General features: G+C 41.3%; 1 protein-coding gene across 1 annotated transcript in view; it reads left to right on the plus strand.

The window, feature by feature from the left end:
• Positions 1-19836, plus strand: part of SNTB1 (syntrophin beta 1) — a 116858-nt gene that overhangs the window by 53268 nt on the left and 43754 nt on the right. The window contains exon 2 of the mRNA XM_062627096.1: positions 7678-7894. Within this exon, the coding sequence (XP_062483080.1) occupies positions 7678-7894 (217 nt within the window). The remainder of the gene's footprint in view (positions 1-7677; positions 7895-19836) is intronic.

Consider the following 19836-nt stretch of genomic DNA (forward strand, 5'->3'; position numbering starts at 1 on the left):
TATCGTTACCGACATATCACAAACCAGAACTGAATATATCTGATTTATTGAAACAGAAACTTCGAAATTTAAAATGAACTAAATCACTTGAAGGAAACTGTAACAAATTCTGTGTAGTAGATATGAGTAATGGAAATTATAACAGAAAGTATTGAGCAGCATCAACTGTAAAGTCTGCATTTAGTTTATTATTAATTTACTGGTTTGAAATTCTTCTCTACCAGATTACTGACAACTTGTGACTGCTTTTGATCACTCCATCATCTCAAGTGCTAGAAAGTGTCACATATTTGGACCTTTGAAGCGTTAGGCTTCATTGTGATTCTGTGTCAAACAATTTTGTGTCTGCTTAGTTTCTGTTAATTTATTTCTAACAGAAACAAAAATCTCGCCCTGACATTGAAATTAGTCCTGCTTCCTAGCCTCAAATATGGATTTCATTATTAGAACCCCGTGATGTAACTTACAAAGGAGCTTAAAAGGGGTAGGTGGCAGTGACGTGTTCTTGGTGACATCAGGGAAAAGTGGGTGGAAAATGTTGTCTGCAAGCGAAGCTTTCAGGCTAATATAGACCAGAGGAGTCTAAGTTGTGTGCTTTGCTCAGCCTTGCTCTATATGGAGTAAAAAACCGTGGCTTTGTGGAGGAATGAACATGGATAAATACTTACTAGGTTTTGCAGTTGACAAATTTGATATGCTACAAGACATTTTAAGCCTTCATACCCTAGAAACATTTGCATTGAAGAAACTCAGAAAGGGTCAAACAAATGTTTACTGAAGGGGAATATCAGTGGCTCAATCAGCCTGCATCATAGACTGACATAGACATAGGCCATCTCTGGAAAGGGAACAAGAAAAGGAACTCTCTGAAGAATTGTTGGTGTTATACGGAAGTATGAATGGCCCAGGAACGTAATATCCAGTGAAAATCAGAGTGGAAAAGGGGTGTCCCAGGGTGCAGACTGGAAGAAGGCAACCACAGGGGCTGCCCATGACTCCTGCCAAGACTCACCACTGAGTTTCCTCCTACAGTTTCTTAACTTCTGAGATACCTTTGGTGGTGTTTACGTTTTTTGAGACCTGCTGTGGATAACACCTTGTGGCTGGTCCCTGTGCTGTATTTGGGTTATCAAACTCATGAGGTTTCACAGACTGCATTCTTGCATGGCTTCCCAAGAGAACCCTGTTTTCTCCCATTTTCTTCTAGTTGATGGAGGTCTGGATGTGCTCTTCCCTTGGTCTACTGTCTGGACCTCAAGTCTTCTTACATCATTGATGAAGAAATTCTCTTAACCATGCAGAATTGCTGATTGCAAGCTGCTATGAACAAGGACTGCCTTCACTTTTTCGGTGCAAGTGTGTGATGATGATACCCAACCTGTCTGTAGCCCACTGAAAGCTTGAACTTGAAGCCTGGCTGCTTACCGGCAGCCTTTTGGTACCAATTGCTAATGCCCTCCCTTTCAGTAAGCTTCATCTTAAAGGCGTGTTTGTCTTCTGGATCTTTCTGAAGTTACTCTTTCAAAACATCATTCATGTCTTCCATATGAAAAAATGTAATAAGTGAATTGAATACACTGAATGTATTTTAAAAAGGATTTTAAAAGCAGAGCATTGCAATTTGAATCTGAGCCTGTCTCTCTAAGGGCTGAACAACATACACTGAATTCAGCTGAATTAACTTTAAATCAGCAGAAAATGGTAAATTCAGCTTAATCTCACTACATTATGAGAAATGGCCAAAGCATAAAGAAGCTTGTATTCTCGCAAGGTGTGTATTTTGACTACATTTGTATCATCTCCCAGAGGTGGAAATCTGATTCTCTTGCCAAATCAAGAGGTTTACTATTTCAAATCCCTTTCAGCACAGTGGGAAAGCAGATGATGTTAATGGATGTTACCTGTCTAAGTGTAGTAACAGATGTTTCTGTAGGAAATGGAGTGGAAACACTCTCAAGCGGGATCGTTGACTGGTTTTTGCTTTATGCCCGTATTAAAGCCGATGAAAGAGGGTTATGCGACACATTTTCTTAGATGATCTGCTTAATAAACTCTTTTCTATAAGTATTTGGTCTTAGTTTTGATGATGGCACAAGCAGCTGGACAGATTCTCTTCTCATTTTTGTAGATTTCTTCACTGTAGGTTTGCTCACGTTTAATGGAAATTTGATCTCTTAACTTAAATCCTAGCAGAGAAATTCTGGTATCATGATACTGAATTAGTTTTAATACACTGGACCTTTCTCCAGCTCTGTTAATCTCCGTTCCATTGACAATAGTGTAAAATACTCTGCATTTATGTTGTCATTGCGTGGCCACAGTTTGTAAAACCTGTAGCAAGACTTCTCCTTTCAGTTACAAGTAGCTTTGATACCATGTGGGGGATTTTAATTTGTGCCTTACCGAAACTACTAGACTGCAAATTCTGTAGACTGCAAATTCTGTGGTTTTAATGTTTCATCAAGCAAAACACCACAGTCATGCTGAGTGATTGACTTGCTTGGCTGATTTTTCCCTTCTGAAGGCCATATACTCACAGTGATTACATCTAGGTTTTGCTATCATCCCCTTTTTTTATTCTTGGGACAGTATCACTTCAGCAGCTGTTACATGGCTCTGTGTTATTAACTTGGACTTGTAGTGGTGCTATCTACAACCTCAGAAGTGTTCGTCTTCACTGATTACCTCCTTTCCAGCTGGGAACTGCATTCCTGCAGGTTGGACCTCCTCTAGTTCTGCATTAGCAGCTCTTTTCAAACTAACCAAGCATCATTTTTGTATGAAAAGTTTTGTATGCCATGCTGCCTGCAATACTCTTGCAGATGTTTTGGTGTGCTCACTTCAGCACAGAGGAGTCAAACAGCCCCTTCGTACTGAGTAAGCTGATAAAAGCAGTTGATCTCATTATGTTCAACTTGTGGGCTTGAGTGACTCCAAAGGTTGATTTCTACATACAGTCTTAAAACATCTTAAATATGGTGGAGGGGTTGCCTGGCTTCTCATCTCTGGGCCATCTTTTACCCTGGAAGAAACTAGACCAGATGAAGGTGAATTTATGGGAACTTTAGAAAACTTAGCTTTAGGTAGCAGTAACATTATCATATTGCTTGAAAATAGCCTCAAGCGGTTTCTGGGTGATGTTTTCTGTTTATCTTTGGTAGTTGTCTTTGCGTACTTACTTAGGAGAGAACAAATGCATAAAGAGGAGACTGTTCTTTTCCCCTGCAAAGGGAAATTCCTTGATCGTCATTCTTCAAACAGCAGATTTGGGTATGTTGTTCCTTTTGCTTTCATATTGTAAACCTACATATCCTGTCCTCATTCCTGTAGTACGAAAGAGCTTTTCTCGGGAGTGCTGGCTTCTCTTCAGTGGTCTTTTGTCTTCCCTCCTAGGAAACAGTTTGAATGTGTCAGAAGAGTCCTAGTTCCTCAGCACTGAGTCTGGCCAAGAACCTAACCACATTGGTCTGTAGTATTTCTCTCATTAAAAGCCTGCTTCTTCCCCTCAGAAAAGTCAATTGTGAATGTAACAAAAGATTAATTGTGGATACTTGGGATTTGGCAGAAGTGCGAATAAATGAAGTGCTTTTTTGGAAGCTGTCTTGCAGATCAAAATATAAATGCAAAGGATTTCAATGTGTATCAGTGGATTATTTAATTTGATTGCCACTTCCCTTCCTCTTCATTTTGTGGGGAGGGGTGCTCCGGAGATTGGAATTTTAATTACTTGACCACAGTTTCTTATTAGTGTGCACCAAAAGGGTATGGATCATTAATTAGTACTGAATAGAAGGGTCTCTGAGGTTGAGCTATAGCATCAAACGGATGAGTTTAGGCAATGCTTGCCTGAAATTATAGTCTATCAGTAAATTGAGTTATAATAATGAAACCATTAGATTTTTTTTCTCAATCCCTGCATGTTAGTTTCTGTGTTTGCAGAGTACATTCTGGTGGGCTTAAGGAATTGTAGCATTTTGATAAGATATATATTTAATGTTTGTATATATATTAGACATGTATCTGTTCTGAAGGCATATATATGCATGCATGCCTATAGAATAGTTATACGTAATTCAGAGTTGCTATACAATGGCATGCCTTATTTAATTTTATTAGCTGTTTTGGGGGTTTAACCCATTAGGTAGTTTCATTGGCAATATATAAAAACAGTGTTCTGCATAGCAGCTTCCTTTTTCAGGTGGTACCTGGATTTGTGCTACTGCATCCAAAGGGAAATCTAGCTCTTGCTAGATTGTGTAATGGTCTGAAAACAGACTATTATCCACATTATTACTTTAACATCCAATAATCGGTATCATGTTTTTTCTGTTTTTAAAATTTGATGATGAAAGTGATCTGTATAACTTCATTTATACTTTAACTTTTCTGCAAGATTCCGGGATTGTGCAGTGTGGAGTAGGAATATGCCTATAACATGTATTGGTATCAACTTGTTTTTTCTATGTGGGTTAAGAACTGGTTATGGACAGGCTGCAAAATGCAGACACGTATGGGGTCGCCATAAATTGCTGCGTGTGTAGTAGGGTTACTGGTGCATCGGTATAAGCCAGAGTATTTGCATTCTGCAGTATTTGCATCCAGAGTTTAGAGGTAAACAGGAAATAATGGCTGATAAAACTTATGAATCATCTGGACACCATGTGCCTTATTGTAGCTAAATTTATAGACTGGACTTTGGTTATGGACATGTAATTATGGATATTGATGGAGCAAATGGAAAACAGTGGCTCTGAAAATTTAAATAATACAAAAAATTGTATAAATGGATCAGTTCTGCCACTGCCATATTCCATTTATATGTATCCATCTGATGACTTTTAAAATATGAAACACATTTGGATATGCAAGAGCCAGAAAGTCTGGGCTGTAAGACCCAGCAGAATTCAGGAATGAATATAGAGAGCTGTACTTTTATTTAGGCAGAAGCAGGAAGTAATTAGAAACTACTAAAATCAATGTGTTTTTTGACAGAAAACCTATATTCACTTTATTTTGTAATTATTTTATAGAATTTTGTAGGAGGGTGGTGTTCAGCAGTTTACCAGTATATTAATGGGTCATACAAGTCTCTGGGGCTGAGCAAACATCTCCTGTTGAGTGTTTGTAGAAACTGGATGTTCAGTAGTTGGCAGGAGTTTTCATAGTTCATTTTTCCTCAAGGTGATTTTCTTGGCTTTTGCTGTGTTTGAGACTCAGTTTGTGGAAAGAGGGTTGTGTTTCTGCTCTCTTCTCCTGCTCCTGCTTCCTCTTTCACAGGAGTTCCTGTGAAACGGTACAGCTGCCTGACACAAATTCACTGGTGCCTCACATGGAAACTTGGCTTCTTGGCACATGGAAGGAACGGTTCTTTTCTTCTGTCCCTGTCTCTGGGGAATTAAATTCACATTTTGTGTTCCTGCTTAGGTTTAGAGCCAAGTTTTTCACTTCAACTTCCTTCCTCCCCCTGCCCCTCTCTCCTTTCCTTAATTAAAAAGATGCTCAGGTCGAGTGCATATAGCTGCAGCTGAAAAAGGATGAAAATAGCACAAATGAAATAGCTACACTATTGAAACCTGGACCTTTATTTAGCCTCACATCTGCTGCCATGTCACTGTAATGGAGTTCAAAAGCTGACTGGATTACTTTTTTTCAACAGATTAATCCATAATCGCTAAATTTAAAGGGAACAAATTTTTGTTTGGAGTCAAACATGGGTTTTTACCGCTTCAGCTGTTCCTTCCATCTAAGTTATCGACAAAGTCATATTCATTCAGTGTAAACAGGAATAGATTTGTTACATCTGTATGTGTTCAGTCTCCCCGTTTCCCAGTACATCCAAACTGAGATGCTGGCTGCTAAAGCCAATACCCGTGTGACACTGGCTAAAGGGGCTTATTTTCAGCATCTTTGAAAGTCAGCTAATTTATGGAGTACTCAAGGATGAGCACTGGTTTTGAGAGTTAGGTGACAGAGGTTTTTAGATAATGGGCTCCAGGTAGGTGTCTACAAAAAGATAAAAAAATCAATCTCAACCACTTTTGTCTTAAATAGTTTCTGGAAGCATGGAAGAATCCTATGCTGGCTCTTCCCTTAGCAGGAGAAGTTAATTGCAAAAATTGCTCAGAATAGTATGGGGCAAAGAAATCAAACCAGCATAGTTGGGTAGGACAGCATTTCTGATAAATCACAAATGGCTCTCCTCACAGAGGAATATCCTGTAAAATACCTAAACACTTAAGTCCTTATAATGGAAGTTAATAGATTTTTTTTTTTTTTACAAAAGAAGAAATGGCAAGAATTGAACTAAAGAGTTTTAGAGAAAAGATGGCAATAGATGCTCACAGAGCCTGGACTCTAGTTTTGCACAGATACTGCTCTTGGTAAAGATATTATGAAGTGCCTTTAAAATAGTGCTGCTGAAAATACCTTATCTGTGGCTTTGACAGAAGCACAGTGTTCTTCTCCACTCCTCTGAATACTTCCCTTGCTTTCACTTTGAACTTAAAAATATCAGTCTGCTTTCCCTAATTTAACCTCCTTCACCACAGTGCCCTTTTATAATTTACCCATCTTTTTGTTACTCAGTCATTCCCAGTTTCTTCAGGCAAGCTCACATGATGATCTGAATGGTTTCCTTGAAATCTTCTCTCACAGCATTTTCAGAACTCCTTAAGCTCATGGTGCTCCTGCCCTTTTCAATTCACGTTGTCACTGTTTAAGTCATGGGTACCATCGAGGGGCAACAGCCAGTTAAGCAGCCACAGGGATGTACATTGGAGAGCTAAGCTCTGTCAGGTTCGTGAAGGCTGGCAGATTTGCCAAACACATGAAAAGCAAAAGCAGAATTGATCTTGAAGTGCTGAAATAATACCAAAAAAAAAGGGAAAATGCTGTAATATTTGCTTGCATAAAGAGAGGAATATAAAGTATGAGTGTGAAAGAGGTTTTTTTTGAACACATTAAAAATCATTTGGGAATCCTACATTCACTTTCCCTATACACACTGGAAAAAAGCATTGGAACAGGCTGAGAAGAGATCTAATCTGACACCTCCACTCTCACAAAGGGCTCAGACTCAATTTACTTTCCCCAAGAGAAGGCTAAGAGGTGAACTGGTTCTTGTTTATTCCATATATAGATAAAAGTAGATCAGCTAAAACTGCTTCTCAGCAAGCAGAATAGCTGTTGAGATCAGTGGCATGACAATGACAAGCGTGAACCAGAAGTGAGATGTGAATTTGCAGCACTGGGAGTATCACTGGAACATTTTAGATAGCGGAATAATAGATTCACTGCCACTTGTTTGAATGTCTTTCTTAAAAACTTCCCAGTACCTCAGCTATGAGGTCATGGCTTCTGTGCACAGGAATGGATGCATGAGGACTTAACAGCCTGTGAAGTAGTGGTTGGATGGCTCTCCTGGCCTTATACTAGCTATACGTCTTATGTCACCTATTCTTGTTCTTTTCCCTTGTTTTACTCCTTGCACCATACTGAGATTGTCAGCAGTCAGATCTCCCTCTTCTCTATTTGCACAGCTTCCAATGCTCTGATGCTGGACAAGTAGAAATAATAAATGACGCTGAGGGTTGATACCAGTTCAAAGAACTCACTTGGGATGCAACTACTGAATATCCATTTATTTATTGCTTTCCTTTCTGTTTTCCTTTTCCACAGTGAAATACATGAGAGAAGCGACCCCCTATGTGAAGAAAGGCTCCCCTGTTTCAGAAATTGGATGGGAGACACCTCCTCCTGAGTCTCCCCGCCTGGGTTGTGCCTCTGCTGACCCACTGTCACAGCTTTCGCTCTCCATCCACAGAGACAAGAAGACGATACCGCTCAAGATGTGCTACGTGACGCGCAACATGGCAGTGTCAGACCCTGAAAACAGGTAAGCAGGGGATTTGCCTGGGGCTGGGATTTGGCCTTTTCAGCATTGGGGTGGGTAAACAGGAGCCGGCAATGGGCTCTGGACACACACAGCAACGCAGTGAGGGTGGGTGGTGGTGTCTGAGCCACATGGTGCTGGGTTCAGCTTTTGCATTGTATTAGAGAAACCTTTCAGTGCAGTAATCCAACATTTCTATTAGAAATAGAATCTCAGGGGTTCGTTTCCATCCTGATAAAGTGTCTGCTTTTGAAGTAAGAGACGCTGTACGCAGTAATTGGTTCCGTCCTTGGGGCTGGCTTAATCTAATTGCACTAAATTACATTTTCTTTCCTTTTTCAATGATTATTATTTTAAGAATGGCCTGTTTTGTCCATTCAGTTCTGGGCATGTAAGTCAAGAATAGAAGAAAAGTTCCACTTACAGGACAGTAATGGGGGATTTCTGTGAATTCTTGGTTTGGATTTTTTTATAATGCTAAAAATAGGATGAGCTCTTACCAGCTCTTATTTATAACATATGTGGAACAGCTGCACCACACCAGCAGACTCTGATCCCTGCTCTCCCAGCTGCTGATATAAAGGGACCAGTCAAGTCAATAACACAGACTTGATTCTTCCATCCAAATAATGGCTTTTTTGTTTTCCTACAGTGTGTTGGCTTGCTCAGAAGCTGGGTGTAATGCCTTTGATTCTCAGCACTTACAGAAGGATAAAGGGAAAAAGGAGAGAGCAAAATGGGGTTTGGGGTTCCCTTGTAATCTCCTGCACGTAATTCAGAAACTATATCAGTATCTGTGTCATTTTCTTTCTTTTTTTTTTTTATATTTGTCTGACTTTAAGTTCTCCCCACCCTGCCCCCTTGCTTTATTGTTTAGTATTGCTTTACTTTGCTTCTGCCTTTCATCTGACCAAGTGGTTACCACCAGAGTCAGTGATAACCGGCCACAATCATAAGTGCAATTTTGAAAGAGCAATTACCCAAGCAGTCTTTCTCAAGTTTAAATCAAGGTGGTTATTGATAGAGGTCACTATTTTTTTTCATATATACATGAAATATATATATATGTGTATATATATATGTATGTATAGCTTGAGATGTTGAGGTTTGCCAGCTGTACCACTAGCGTGAGAATTTGGAGTTCTCTCAGCCTTAGAGCATATTATAAAAATACCCATGCAGGTTGCATTGTTTGAATCAGCACTGTGTAACGATGCTTTACACATGTTGGCTTCATTCTTTTAGCATTTTTCCCCGCTTTTTTTGAACTATATTGTAATTCTCAGCTTCTGTCACTGTCCTGGTCCTCAGCTTTGTTTGAAGGCCAAGAGGACTGATTCAGGACACACTCATTTCTCATGGTACATCTGCAACAGAGCTGACTTTTTCAAGGCGCGCTACAAATACGTGTGTTCTTAGGTGTAACTAGGAAGTAACATGTGGGAGAGTCATACTGCTTGTTGTCATGGTTTTAATTTTTGTTGCTGTCACGTCCTGTGGAAAGAGTGACTTCTGATTTTCACTGCAGTCCAAAACCGTGCAGAGTACAGTCTAAGGCAGATTTTTCCATCTGAACACACAGTACCTCCCCTTTGTGCTAGCTGCAGTGTAATAGCAGCATCCCATCGATTTGCATCTTTACCTATTTCAGGTTTTCTTAACAATTCTGAGTACTGGATCTGATACTTCTTAGTGGAAATGCTATAACAATGCAGCCACCCATTTGCACTGGAATGTATCAGTGGTGCGTTGACCATGGCTGGATGTTGGGTGTCTACAGAGCTGCTCCTCTGACATTCTCACTCCTCTCTCTGGCTGCAGTTGTTCCTTTGCAGCAACTTTTCCCCTTCTAAAATACATTATCCCAGAGATTTTACCACTATTGCTGCTGAGCTCAGCCTTGGCCAGTGGTGGGTCCGTCTTTGAGCTGTGTGGAATTGGTTCTGTCAGACATGGGGAGCGCTTCTAGCAGCCTGTCAAAGAAAACACCCCTGTACCCCCTCGCTGCCAAAACCTTGCCATGGAAACCCAATATATTATCCCAAGATAGTAATCTGATTCCACAAAAATAGTTTGATCTTCATTCACAGCAGAGCCCAAACCATGTCCTTACATGCTTATGACACTTCTGTTTTATAACCCAGTGACCTGACACACATAGATCTTAGAACTGATGGTGTCACTTTGCTGGATGGCTTTAAAGAGCCCTGCTGACAGGCTGCCAAAGCCTGTGCTGTCCATAAAAGGACTCCTCAGGACTATAGCTGAACTAGTTTTCCTCTAAGTCCAAGTGTGGACATAGAAAACATGAGTTTTCCATCACAGGTATTACTCCAGTGCAGGCTGGAGATCATGTCATAGCAGGGTTGTGGGACCAGGCTGAATTGGTTTGGTGTTCAGCATGAGAAGATATCTGTGCTAAAGGACCCAGAAGGAAATACCTACTTGTTGGCACTGAATCATCTCCACTCGTTAGAAAGATGGAGTGAAATGTGGGTTTAATGGGCTTGAAGGAAGCTATGTATATGGTTTTCCCACTAGAGCTGGTAGCCCTGCACAGGATTTCTGCTTCTCCTTGAAGAGTGGCCCCAGTTAAGAGATTCTGTGTCTACTCTGTGGTGGTTTGGGAGCAAAGTTTGGTGCTTTTAGAGCCAGCATTTCACCTAACCTGTCTGTGGGTTCACTCTGAAGGAGGTAGGGGATTGTCTTGCCTGTTACCTGATTAAAAAAGTTGTAAGAGACCGAGAGGAAAATCTTTAATACAAACCAATGCCAAAATGAATGTATAAGATTTTTCTTTTTTAATAGTACAAACATGGTAACAGCAGAAAGGATGCAGAGCATCTTAGTGGCATCTGTGTCATTCTCCTCTAGACACAGGTGCCATTGTTACATTTCAGGCTGGGAGAAACTAGGTTAAAATAATTACTACTTAAATCTGTCCTTTTACTCTGTTTCTTGTTTTTTTTTTACCTGAAATTTTACTGATAAGTGTCTTTGGTGGCAGCATTAAAGTTTAATGTCAGGCTGAAAAGGAGGAGCATCCCCTTCCAATGAAAGGGCATGTGAGAGTGGTCTCAGCTAATAATACCAATAAGCAGTAAATCTTACTGCAGGATAAAAAGCTTTTCATCATCTTGTAATGTTGATATTAAGGAATAGAAAAAAAAAATAGGTCTCTGAGGTGAAATTTGTTCTGTTGGTGCTTTTAAAGTCTTGGGACATAATACAGAGACAGCACAGGAGACATGACATTCTCTGGAGGAATGAGGCCATGCTGCATGGACTAAAAATGTTTCCTCATCTGCTTTTGAAATCACCCTAAAATCCTCCTTGCATTTCATTCAGCCAAAGCCAGGAAGTGTGGGCCTGATCCTGCCAGCACTTAGTGTGTTTCGAAGCTAGGAAAAAAGAGCCAAGACAGATTCCCAGCAGTATGTTGCTGGCTGCCAGCTGCATGCAGTGGCAGTGCTGCAGCAAGCACGGTGCAGCTTGTAGACTTCACACCAGGACACATGGAGGAATAGATAAGGAACTTCCTTTATCTGTTGTCTAATTCATGGCTGGACTGAGAATTACGACTGGAAGGTAGAATTGTGCAGATACGTGTTAAAGGTGACAGAAGGACTGGCTGGTATCAATTCAGACTGGGCTCTATGCACTGAGCTGCATCTGGGAATTACCCAAGCTTCCCAAGACAACAGGGAGGTGTAAGACAGACTGAGACATGTTTGCTCCAAAGGCAGCTACAGACTTAAGCTGCTTCATTACTTTCATTAATTTTAATTTTCTTTTTTCATTGATTCATGGAAGGAAGTACTTGCAAGATTTACTGCAAAGCTGTTGCTCTCCAAAACTGAACCTATCCACACATTTGCGTTAACACGTTTTTTCTTTCATTATTTAATAACATGTCAGTAATGTGCAGTAACAGGGTCAGTGAAATACAACATTTTGAATTGTAATTGACGTGTAAGCATTTATGCAAGCATAATATAGCCCTGTGCAATTCTGAAATGGCATTTCAAAGTATTAAATACAAAACCAAATTGTGGTGAATTTGGATGTATTGATTATTGTTGCAGTAAGGCATGAAAACAAAAGTTGAGGCTTCTTTGAAATGAGAACTGAGTTTCAGCCAGGTTTCATATGACATAGTAAAAACTAGTCCTTGTGCCAAAACACTTGATCCGTGAATGCTGATAACAAACATAAGAAGTTAGCAGAACAGCATGAAGATGAAATAAAGAGACAAACATCTTTAAGTAGAAGAATCTGTGACGCTAGCATAGGACTATATACACCATAGAGCACTGCCCAATGATTGACTTTATGAATGCATTTCTGATGCTTCCCATTTGCAGCTGTGAGGCTAATTGATTATTTAAGGTGATATCTGGAGTGCTAGTGGAAAACTATAGAAGATGCATGTAGGTTGGGATGTGCCAGCACTCCCAGGTTCACTGCTGATCCAAAGCACAACCATTTTTCTTCAAAAGGACTACAAGACTTAACATATTCAAACTGGACATTAGGAAGCATTTTCACTTTTGGTCAGCCCTAAAGTGGTCAGGTAGTTGGACTAGATGATCATTGTAGGTCCCTTCCAACTGAACTATTCTAGTCTAGTCTATTCTGTTTGAAGGAGGAATGATAGCCATTTAGCTCTTGCACCTCTTCAAGCTCATGCTGGTACAATTTAAGAGTGACCAAGGAGGTGGGGAAGCAAGTATTAGGCAATGGAGAAGAGTCTGGACGTCTCGTTGATGAACGTGTGGGCTGACTCATGCCTCCACCCTGCCTGTTTCCTGCTGGGTAAACAGGACCATACTTCGATATTGCCAGGCACAAGCAGCCACTGGTATACAAAGAAAAGGCTGGATTCTCCTTGAACAGAGTGTGGTTTAGGTGAGCAGTTTCACACCCAGGTTTTTTTCCCCACTGATGAGGGAGCAAATCCTCCCTAGTCCTGTACCTGTTGTGGGGCTGACAGAGAGCAGGGTGCTGCCACAGTGACCATCGTACCCAAAATGAGTTATGGCTGCTCTTGTAGACTTTAGGTCCCATTTGTCTTGTTCTTTTGCCTCTTTCCTCTTTAAGAGGCAGTTTGATAACACTGGGCTCAGCCAGTGGCACTGGCTCCTGGTAGAAGCACACAGATGGAGTGGAGGGCTGGGCAAAGGCTGAGTCCGTGACCCAAGACTATGGTGATGGACTGTTTCCGTCACAGCATGCGGGAGCTGTGTCAGCCCTGGGTGGACACCAGCAGTTCTGTGGGGCTTCCTGGGGATGTAGAAATCTTTTGTTCCTAATGGACAGTGAAGATTTAGCAGGACAGGCCTCTGGTTTAGGAAACAGGTCTTTTTTTTTGTTACCGTGTGTTGTAGGTGGGCAAAAGAAAGCCACAGGACTTATGTATGCATGGGGGATAGAGTCAAAGGTAAAGATACTATAATGGGTGCATTACTGGTATAAAAAATATCTCCTTTCACAGCTCCTCAAGGAATTTGTCCCTTGTTCCATGTGCTGTTACTGAGCGGTTCTCTGGCTGTAAATAAAATCCCTGTGAAATGGAGAGGCTGTACTTAATTTGCAGTGTTGTTGTGAGCTACAGCTGGAGATCCTTGGATGAAAGGCATATAGTACTTAATTATTGTTATTGGTACAGACATGTTTTACTATTCAAATATCAGTAAGTCCTTTGAAGAAGTCACTGAGCTGGCTAGAGTCAAAGTCCTGATTTATATCCTGAATTTTTGTTACTTTTTTTTCCCCTGGTGGGCTGTGTTTATTATCTGTTTAGATTACTGTTAAATTAGGGAAGAAATCAACAATCCAACATTAAAGCAACTTGAAAGGATGTAATTGAAATCCAAAAAAGAACAGAAATTACTATAATCAGGGTGAAACTCTGGTTGACTCTCCTCTTACCCTTAAATCACCCTGTTGTGCTATCGCAGTGTGAATGGGCTGTTATAGAAGGATAATCTACCACTGTGAAGGCCTTTATATCCTTGCCTACAAAGGGTTGTGAATTTAAGATCAAGGTGAATGTGGGTTTTAACCTTAGCTCCCAACTATTTTACTGTTATGGATCCAAATCCTCCTTTTGTGTAAAGTTGGATGTTTCTTGTCATGTTCTTGTTTGTTTCTAGTACTGTAACTGCTTATCTGCCCCCAGATCTGCTCTTTACTGGAAGGGATGAATAAGTAGGTGGCACTTGAGATTTATCTACTGTTCTCTCCTTTCAAGCTGACAGAAGTTAGGTGGTTTAGCTAAAATGGCATTTGCAGCATCCCCTTCAATACCCTGAGGATAGAAGAAGGAAGAAGTTGGGATGTGGGGGAAAGGAGTGTGATAGATGAATGGCTGGGCATTGGGGAAGGCCCAATTTATATGCCCTCTCTAAGAATTTCATGGTTATGGGATCCTCCTTTGTAGCCAGGATCAGTGCTTTCAGACATAGGGTTATGTGTGAGACCTGGAAGATTCCGTTTCTTCTAACAGAAGGCAATCATTAACTGCTAGAATTAATTGGCTCAGGCTGAGTTGATTTTCCTCTGTCATCTACATCATCTGCTTTCTGTGCAGCTCTGCAATTGCTGGTACATTTTGGAAGCTGTAGTCATCTGTCTTGATAAGGGGCAGTTTTCCAACCCTTGAGGAACTGGAGCTCTGAAGCCTGAAGGAGAAAGGGTGATCTTTTTTTTTATTTTGGGGTTTATTTTTTATTATTGGGAATAGTTATTTTCTATCATGTGTGAAACTCCTCACCAGCCAAACAAGTCATTAGGTTTGCTTGGGGTTATATGAACATACAGCTCAGCCTTACTTCCTTCTCAGGCTTCTGGAAGGCCAGAGATCAGACACCTCTAAGGACTACCTCTTCGGTAGAATTGAGCATTTTGGTCTCTCAAGTCAAATCACTAGCTGAGCTTCTGGAAGAAAACCCCACCCCAAACAACCCAAAGGCCATTTTCTCCAGAGCACCCTCAAGGGTATTCATTTACATAAATACATCAGCAAACCAGGTTGAACTTTGGATGTTCATTCACTTTTATTTACTTCAGGCTTAAATTTCGTACTGTCAAATCATGTTAAAATAGCTTTCTAATGTCCTACTGACCTGCTGTAGTCCCTGAGCAGCCTTTGAGATGTGAATTGCTGGGGGAATGTGCCAGGATTTGGGGACGCAGTGGAAACCCCTGAGTTTTCAGCAGGGTGTTTGAGATACAAGTGTAGACCTGGACAGTTACAGCATGTCGTCACTGACCTTCAGTCTGTGCAGGTCCTGGTGAATCTGGGATTAGTCACATCTCATTTTCTTCTAAAACAAGTTGCATCTTTTTCCCTGACATAATGACATGGGACTTTCTCCCCTCCCCATCCTTGTGGGCCAGACAGGCGAGCTTCTGGTGTCCTTCACATCTCTAGCACAAATTGAATACGAATGGGCAGAGCTCCTGCACACATTACTCAAAAAAAGTGTCTGTGCATGCAAACAGATATGTGAGCGTAAATAAAACTCTGTGCATGTGTCTGTGAACAGGATCGAATGTGGCCTGACAGTAATCAAATGTGTGACGGTGAGTGGGTGGCCAGGAAGGATGTGTGTGGTGGGGAGGTGGCAGTAGCGAAGCTGGCAGAATGCTTTCAGATGGATTTTTGATTAAAAAAACCTTTTACCCAAGTCATTATTTTCTGTGAAGATATTTAAATTATGAGTTTATGGAGGAAAAGAAGAGATGTTGGTGGGGTTTTGTGTTGTATTTTGGGTTTTTCTTCACACACTGCTTCAGTTACTTTTGAAATCAGAGAATTTCGATTGTTCCAAACAGCTCCAACTGTAGAGGATTGAGCTGAGGAAGAGAAATAGAAGCAAAGGAACTGGAAATTAATCAGGGGAGAGGGAACAAGAAGAAGAAACTGCCTTGAGAAATGCGTGGAGGGAATAGAGAAGAACAAATTAAGAGAAAGTGATGGGCAAAGAAGCCAACTGACAACGTGAAGTGATGTACTTGGTGGAAGTGAAAACTGCAGCAGATTTAACTAGTGAAGGTTTTTGAAAAAAGGGAGAAAAATCAAAGCATTGAAGAGATGGGAAAAGAGAAATGCTTCAAGAAATGTATGGCAGATTGAAGGGAAAGGAAGAGTAGTTGTGAGCGCTGCAGGGCAGGACAGAGGAGGGCAAACAGTTAATCATGTTTTATGTGTGTCTGCCTGTAAAGGTATGTATGTGCTGACATCCAAGCTGCCACTAAATAATGTTGGAGAGCAGTTTTAACACCCTTGAGATTTGCCAAACAAAGCAAGCTGATATGCAGGGGTTTCAGTTTACTGCCATGCTCCTTGTCCCCACAGTCTAACAGTGTTATGGCATGGAGCCAGTGACAGCCTCAAGACCCTTTTTCCTGCCTGGCTGTTGTCCTGTGCTCAGTGCTGGGCTTTCCCTTGCTTATCAGCAGGTCTGCAAATTGAATTTCAGTCTTACAGCTCTGATGGCCTGACCTGCCATTAATCAATGAGCAAGGTTTTCAGCTGGTGTACTTGAAGCTGCACGCTGTGTAATCACTTGTGTAGTAGCACATTGAAAACCACAGCCACAGCATGCTCCTTGGGGTGGTTTGCCATCATAGATGCCCCGCTCAGTGTTGGTAGGTACTGAGGATGGGCTTTAGTGCTTATTTTGTATGAACAGACATTGCTCTTTTAGTACCTTGTGGTCACATCTAGCTTTCATATATGTTGCTGCTGATGGGAATTCTGATTTTCCTGTGGTAGGAATTGGGGAGAGTTATACTGAAGTTGTTACTTCTTCTCATCACTTGCATACAACTTTTACTTCAGTCTCTCAGTCTATTCAATGGGAAGATGAGTTTGCTGCCAGTAGTGAAAGTGCCAGCAGATGACCCATGCCCACCATCCCTGAAAAGCTGGCAGTGTCTCCAGGAGGTTGGCTCCCAGCTAGTGAGTGCTGTATCCCCAGCACTCAGAGACCAGGAACTGATCCACAGGAAATTTGGGGTTTTGACGTTGTGGCTGTTGAACAGGCTTCTGTTTGCTTCACTTGGCAGCTGAGCAGTGATCCCTGGGATTTCTTGATTGTGGAATCCAAAAAGTAGGTGTATAAAATAATGAGACACTGAGACACAGACTACTAGATGAGATGGAGCTGCTGTTTGTCTCTTCCAGCAAGATTTTCTACCATTACAATTCATCTCCCAGGCAGAGCTCATCTATCGGCAGCCCTGCTCATTTGTCCCATTTCCCAATTAGTTTTCATCCATGCTTGTGAATCATGCCCCCTTCTTTCCCCTGAGTCTTACTACAGCACTCCCTACCAGCAACAGCAACTGTGGTGTTCCTTCTCAGAGGACATCTAATTCTTCTCCAAGCCCATGAGATCTTGGTTACGCAGCAGCATGAGATTCTTCACTCTCACCTCAATCTGAAGGGGTCATTTACCACTGTTACCAGGTACAGTTAGGTGCTCTTTGCTTAGCCCAGATGCAGCTCCAGCTGCCAAAACAATGTTCTTGTATTGCCAAAACAGTAGTTCTTTTCCCTAGCATTAATACACTTCCCCACATGCTGTGAGAGTTACGTTGTGGGTTTGTGGTCAATGTATTGACCCCAGCAGTCGCTACGTCTTCTGGTGTGAAAGTTTCAGGCAGCACCTTTTAAAGGTTCAATCAATTCCTACCATGCCTCTGTTTTCGTTTTTTTTTTTTCCCCAAGCAGCTGACCGTACTGCTCCTTGAAACAGCACTTTTGCCACTGTTAGGCGCTGAATCCACTGTGAAGAAGACTGGACTGTGTATTCCTGCACTACCAATACTCAGCACTATTGCAACCAGAACAGGAAAGAAAAATTCAAGCAAGAAAAAGATAAGAGGGCTTTGGGGCAATGAGGGGAAAGAGTTCTGCTGCTAAACACCACAGACATTTAAAAACTATGAAATTACTTTTGTAGTTATTCTGGGCAAAGGAGGCAGAGTGTGATGTGCTCTGCAAATTGCTCAGCATTGGCACACAGCAGTGTGAGCAAGTCCATTACAGAATCAGATCCTTTCCTTACTTGCATGCAGTGCAACTCCACTGGTATCCCTTTTATTAAAGCCCAGCTGGTGTCAAATAGAAATGAACGCAACTGTGGCAGCTGATTAGTGATAAATACACCCTCTGTTTGTACGTGTCTAGTCCAGCTCCCAAGAAACGAGTATGTAGTGTTTTTACCACTGTAAGTTAAGACAGCAGGTACCCTTGTGATGGCGAGGGGGCTCAGAGCCTTTCATATAGAAAAAATCCACTTGATTACCACTTGGTAAAATTGGTTTCACCTCCATTTAGGTGTATCAAATGAAGATGTTTCTTCAGTGTATGCTTTGGCATTCATTGCAAGTCTAGCAGACTCTCTGGAATACTTTCCTTGCAGACTAAACCCTAGGTTTCCGTTGTTTAATTTTAATGCATTTTATTCCTGGTGCATCTCCTGATGCTGCATGTAGAATTGAAAAAGGATCTAAACAGGTTTTTTACTTATAACAAAACCTGCAACAATTCAAATATAATCTCTGTGTTCCTTGAAGTCCCCCCCTTATGCTGGAAAGGCTCTTGTGTTTCTACACTCAGAAATCAACAAAATTGCTTACTGTGGTTTCATGTGCAAAGAATGATAGAGGAGATGGAGTAAGCAGTTTGGCCCTTGATCCCTTTCTGAGTTTGCAGCCTGTGGCAGAGTGTTTTGTTTCTGGCTATGCTGGTGTAAAATCAAAGTAGCGCGATGAACTTGAATAACTCTGGCTCCAGCTTATCATTAACTTCAAGGGATTTACTCCACACTTTAATCAGTCACTGAATGCATAATCTGACCCAGGAGGAGGTATAAAGTGTAAATCAGTGCCTGATTTGGTCCTGAGCCAATGCTGGTGGGAGAAGTGCTTTCAAGAGATTTGATAAAAGGTATTTCTTAGATAATGAACACTCCTACAGAAAGAGTCCTTATCAAATGTGGAATGAGTATGCTCTATCAAACATTTGCTTTCAACTTCTTCTGATCCTCTGTAAAGTAAAAATTCTGGATAATGAAGCAAGGGGAGCTAGTTTTGGCCTCGTACATGCAAGGTTATGGCATTGGGAGGTGCTGGGTTTTGTGTCACCCCGTGTTCTGCGGGTGGAGAAGGGGATGCTGGAAACACTGCGTCTCAGTGGGACTCTTTGAGAAGGAGAGGGAAAATTACTCTTTTATTATAAGGTTTGCCAAATGATCTCTGAGAAAATGTGATATCATTCATATGCATTGCCAAGCTGGAGAGATGCCGTGCATCTTGGCAGCCATCTAGAGCTAACATATAATTCCTTTGGGTTGGTATGGGCTTTATCAGAAACAGCTCCATATGCAGTATTTACATAACTGTGGTGGAGTGTGAGAATAAACACAGCTGTGGCATTGCCCTAAATATTTTAATTCAGCGGGGAATTAAGGGAACTTTATCACTGAACTGCAGCTAAACAGAAGTCAGTGAGCAGTGGTCAGTTTAGCCAAGGAGCAAATCAAAGCTACAATGTCTGGACTGCTGGAAACATTTAAGTGCTTTAGTGTTGGAGTTTATTAAGGTCATTGGTATTGTTTTTGCTTTTCAAAAAATATGCAAATGCCATCAGTCAGCTGTTACACATAAAGCATCATCCAAATGGATTGGTGAATCAAAGCACTGTAGGCTGGAAAGCAGGAAAGGGGAGGGTTTATAGGTAAAAAACACTTTCAGCATCTGATTGCAGTCAGAGCCCATGGGTTTCCAGGAAGATTTTAAGTTTGGTTTAGTATCTTCATCACAATTGACTGAGGAGACAGGAGTCCTGGATCTTTAGTGGAAATCTGCAAGCCTGGTTTCTTAAGCATAGTTTAGTGCCCATATCTTACAGCAGTAGCCAGCAGCAGAGT

Source organism: Pezoporus occidentalis, unplaced genomic scaffold, assembly GCF_034315485.1.
Source record: "Pezoporus occidentalis ecotype Australia unplaced genomic scaffold, CSIRO_AGI_Poc_V1 ctg3, whole genome shotgun sequence".
NCBI classification, from domain to species: Eukaryota; Metazoa; Chordata; class Aves; order Psittaciformes; family Psittacidae; genus Pezoporus; species Pezoporus occidentalis.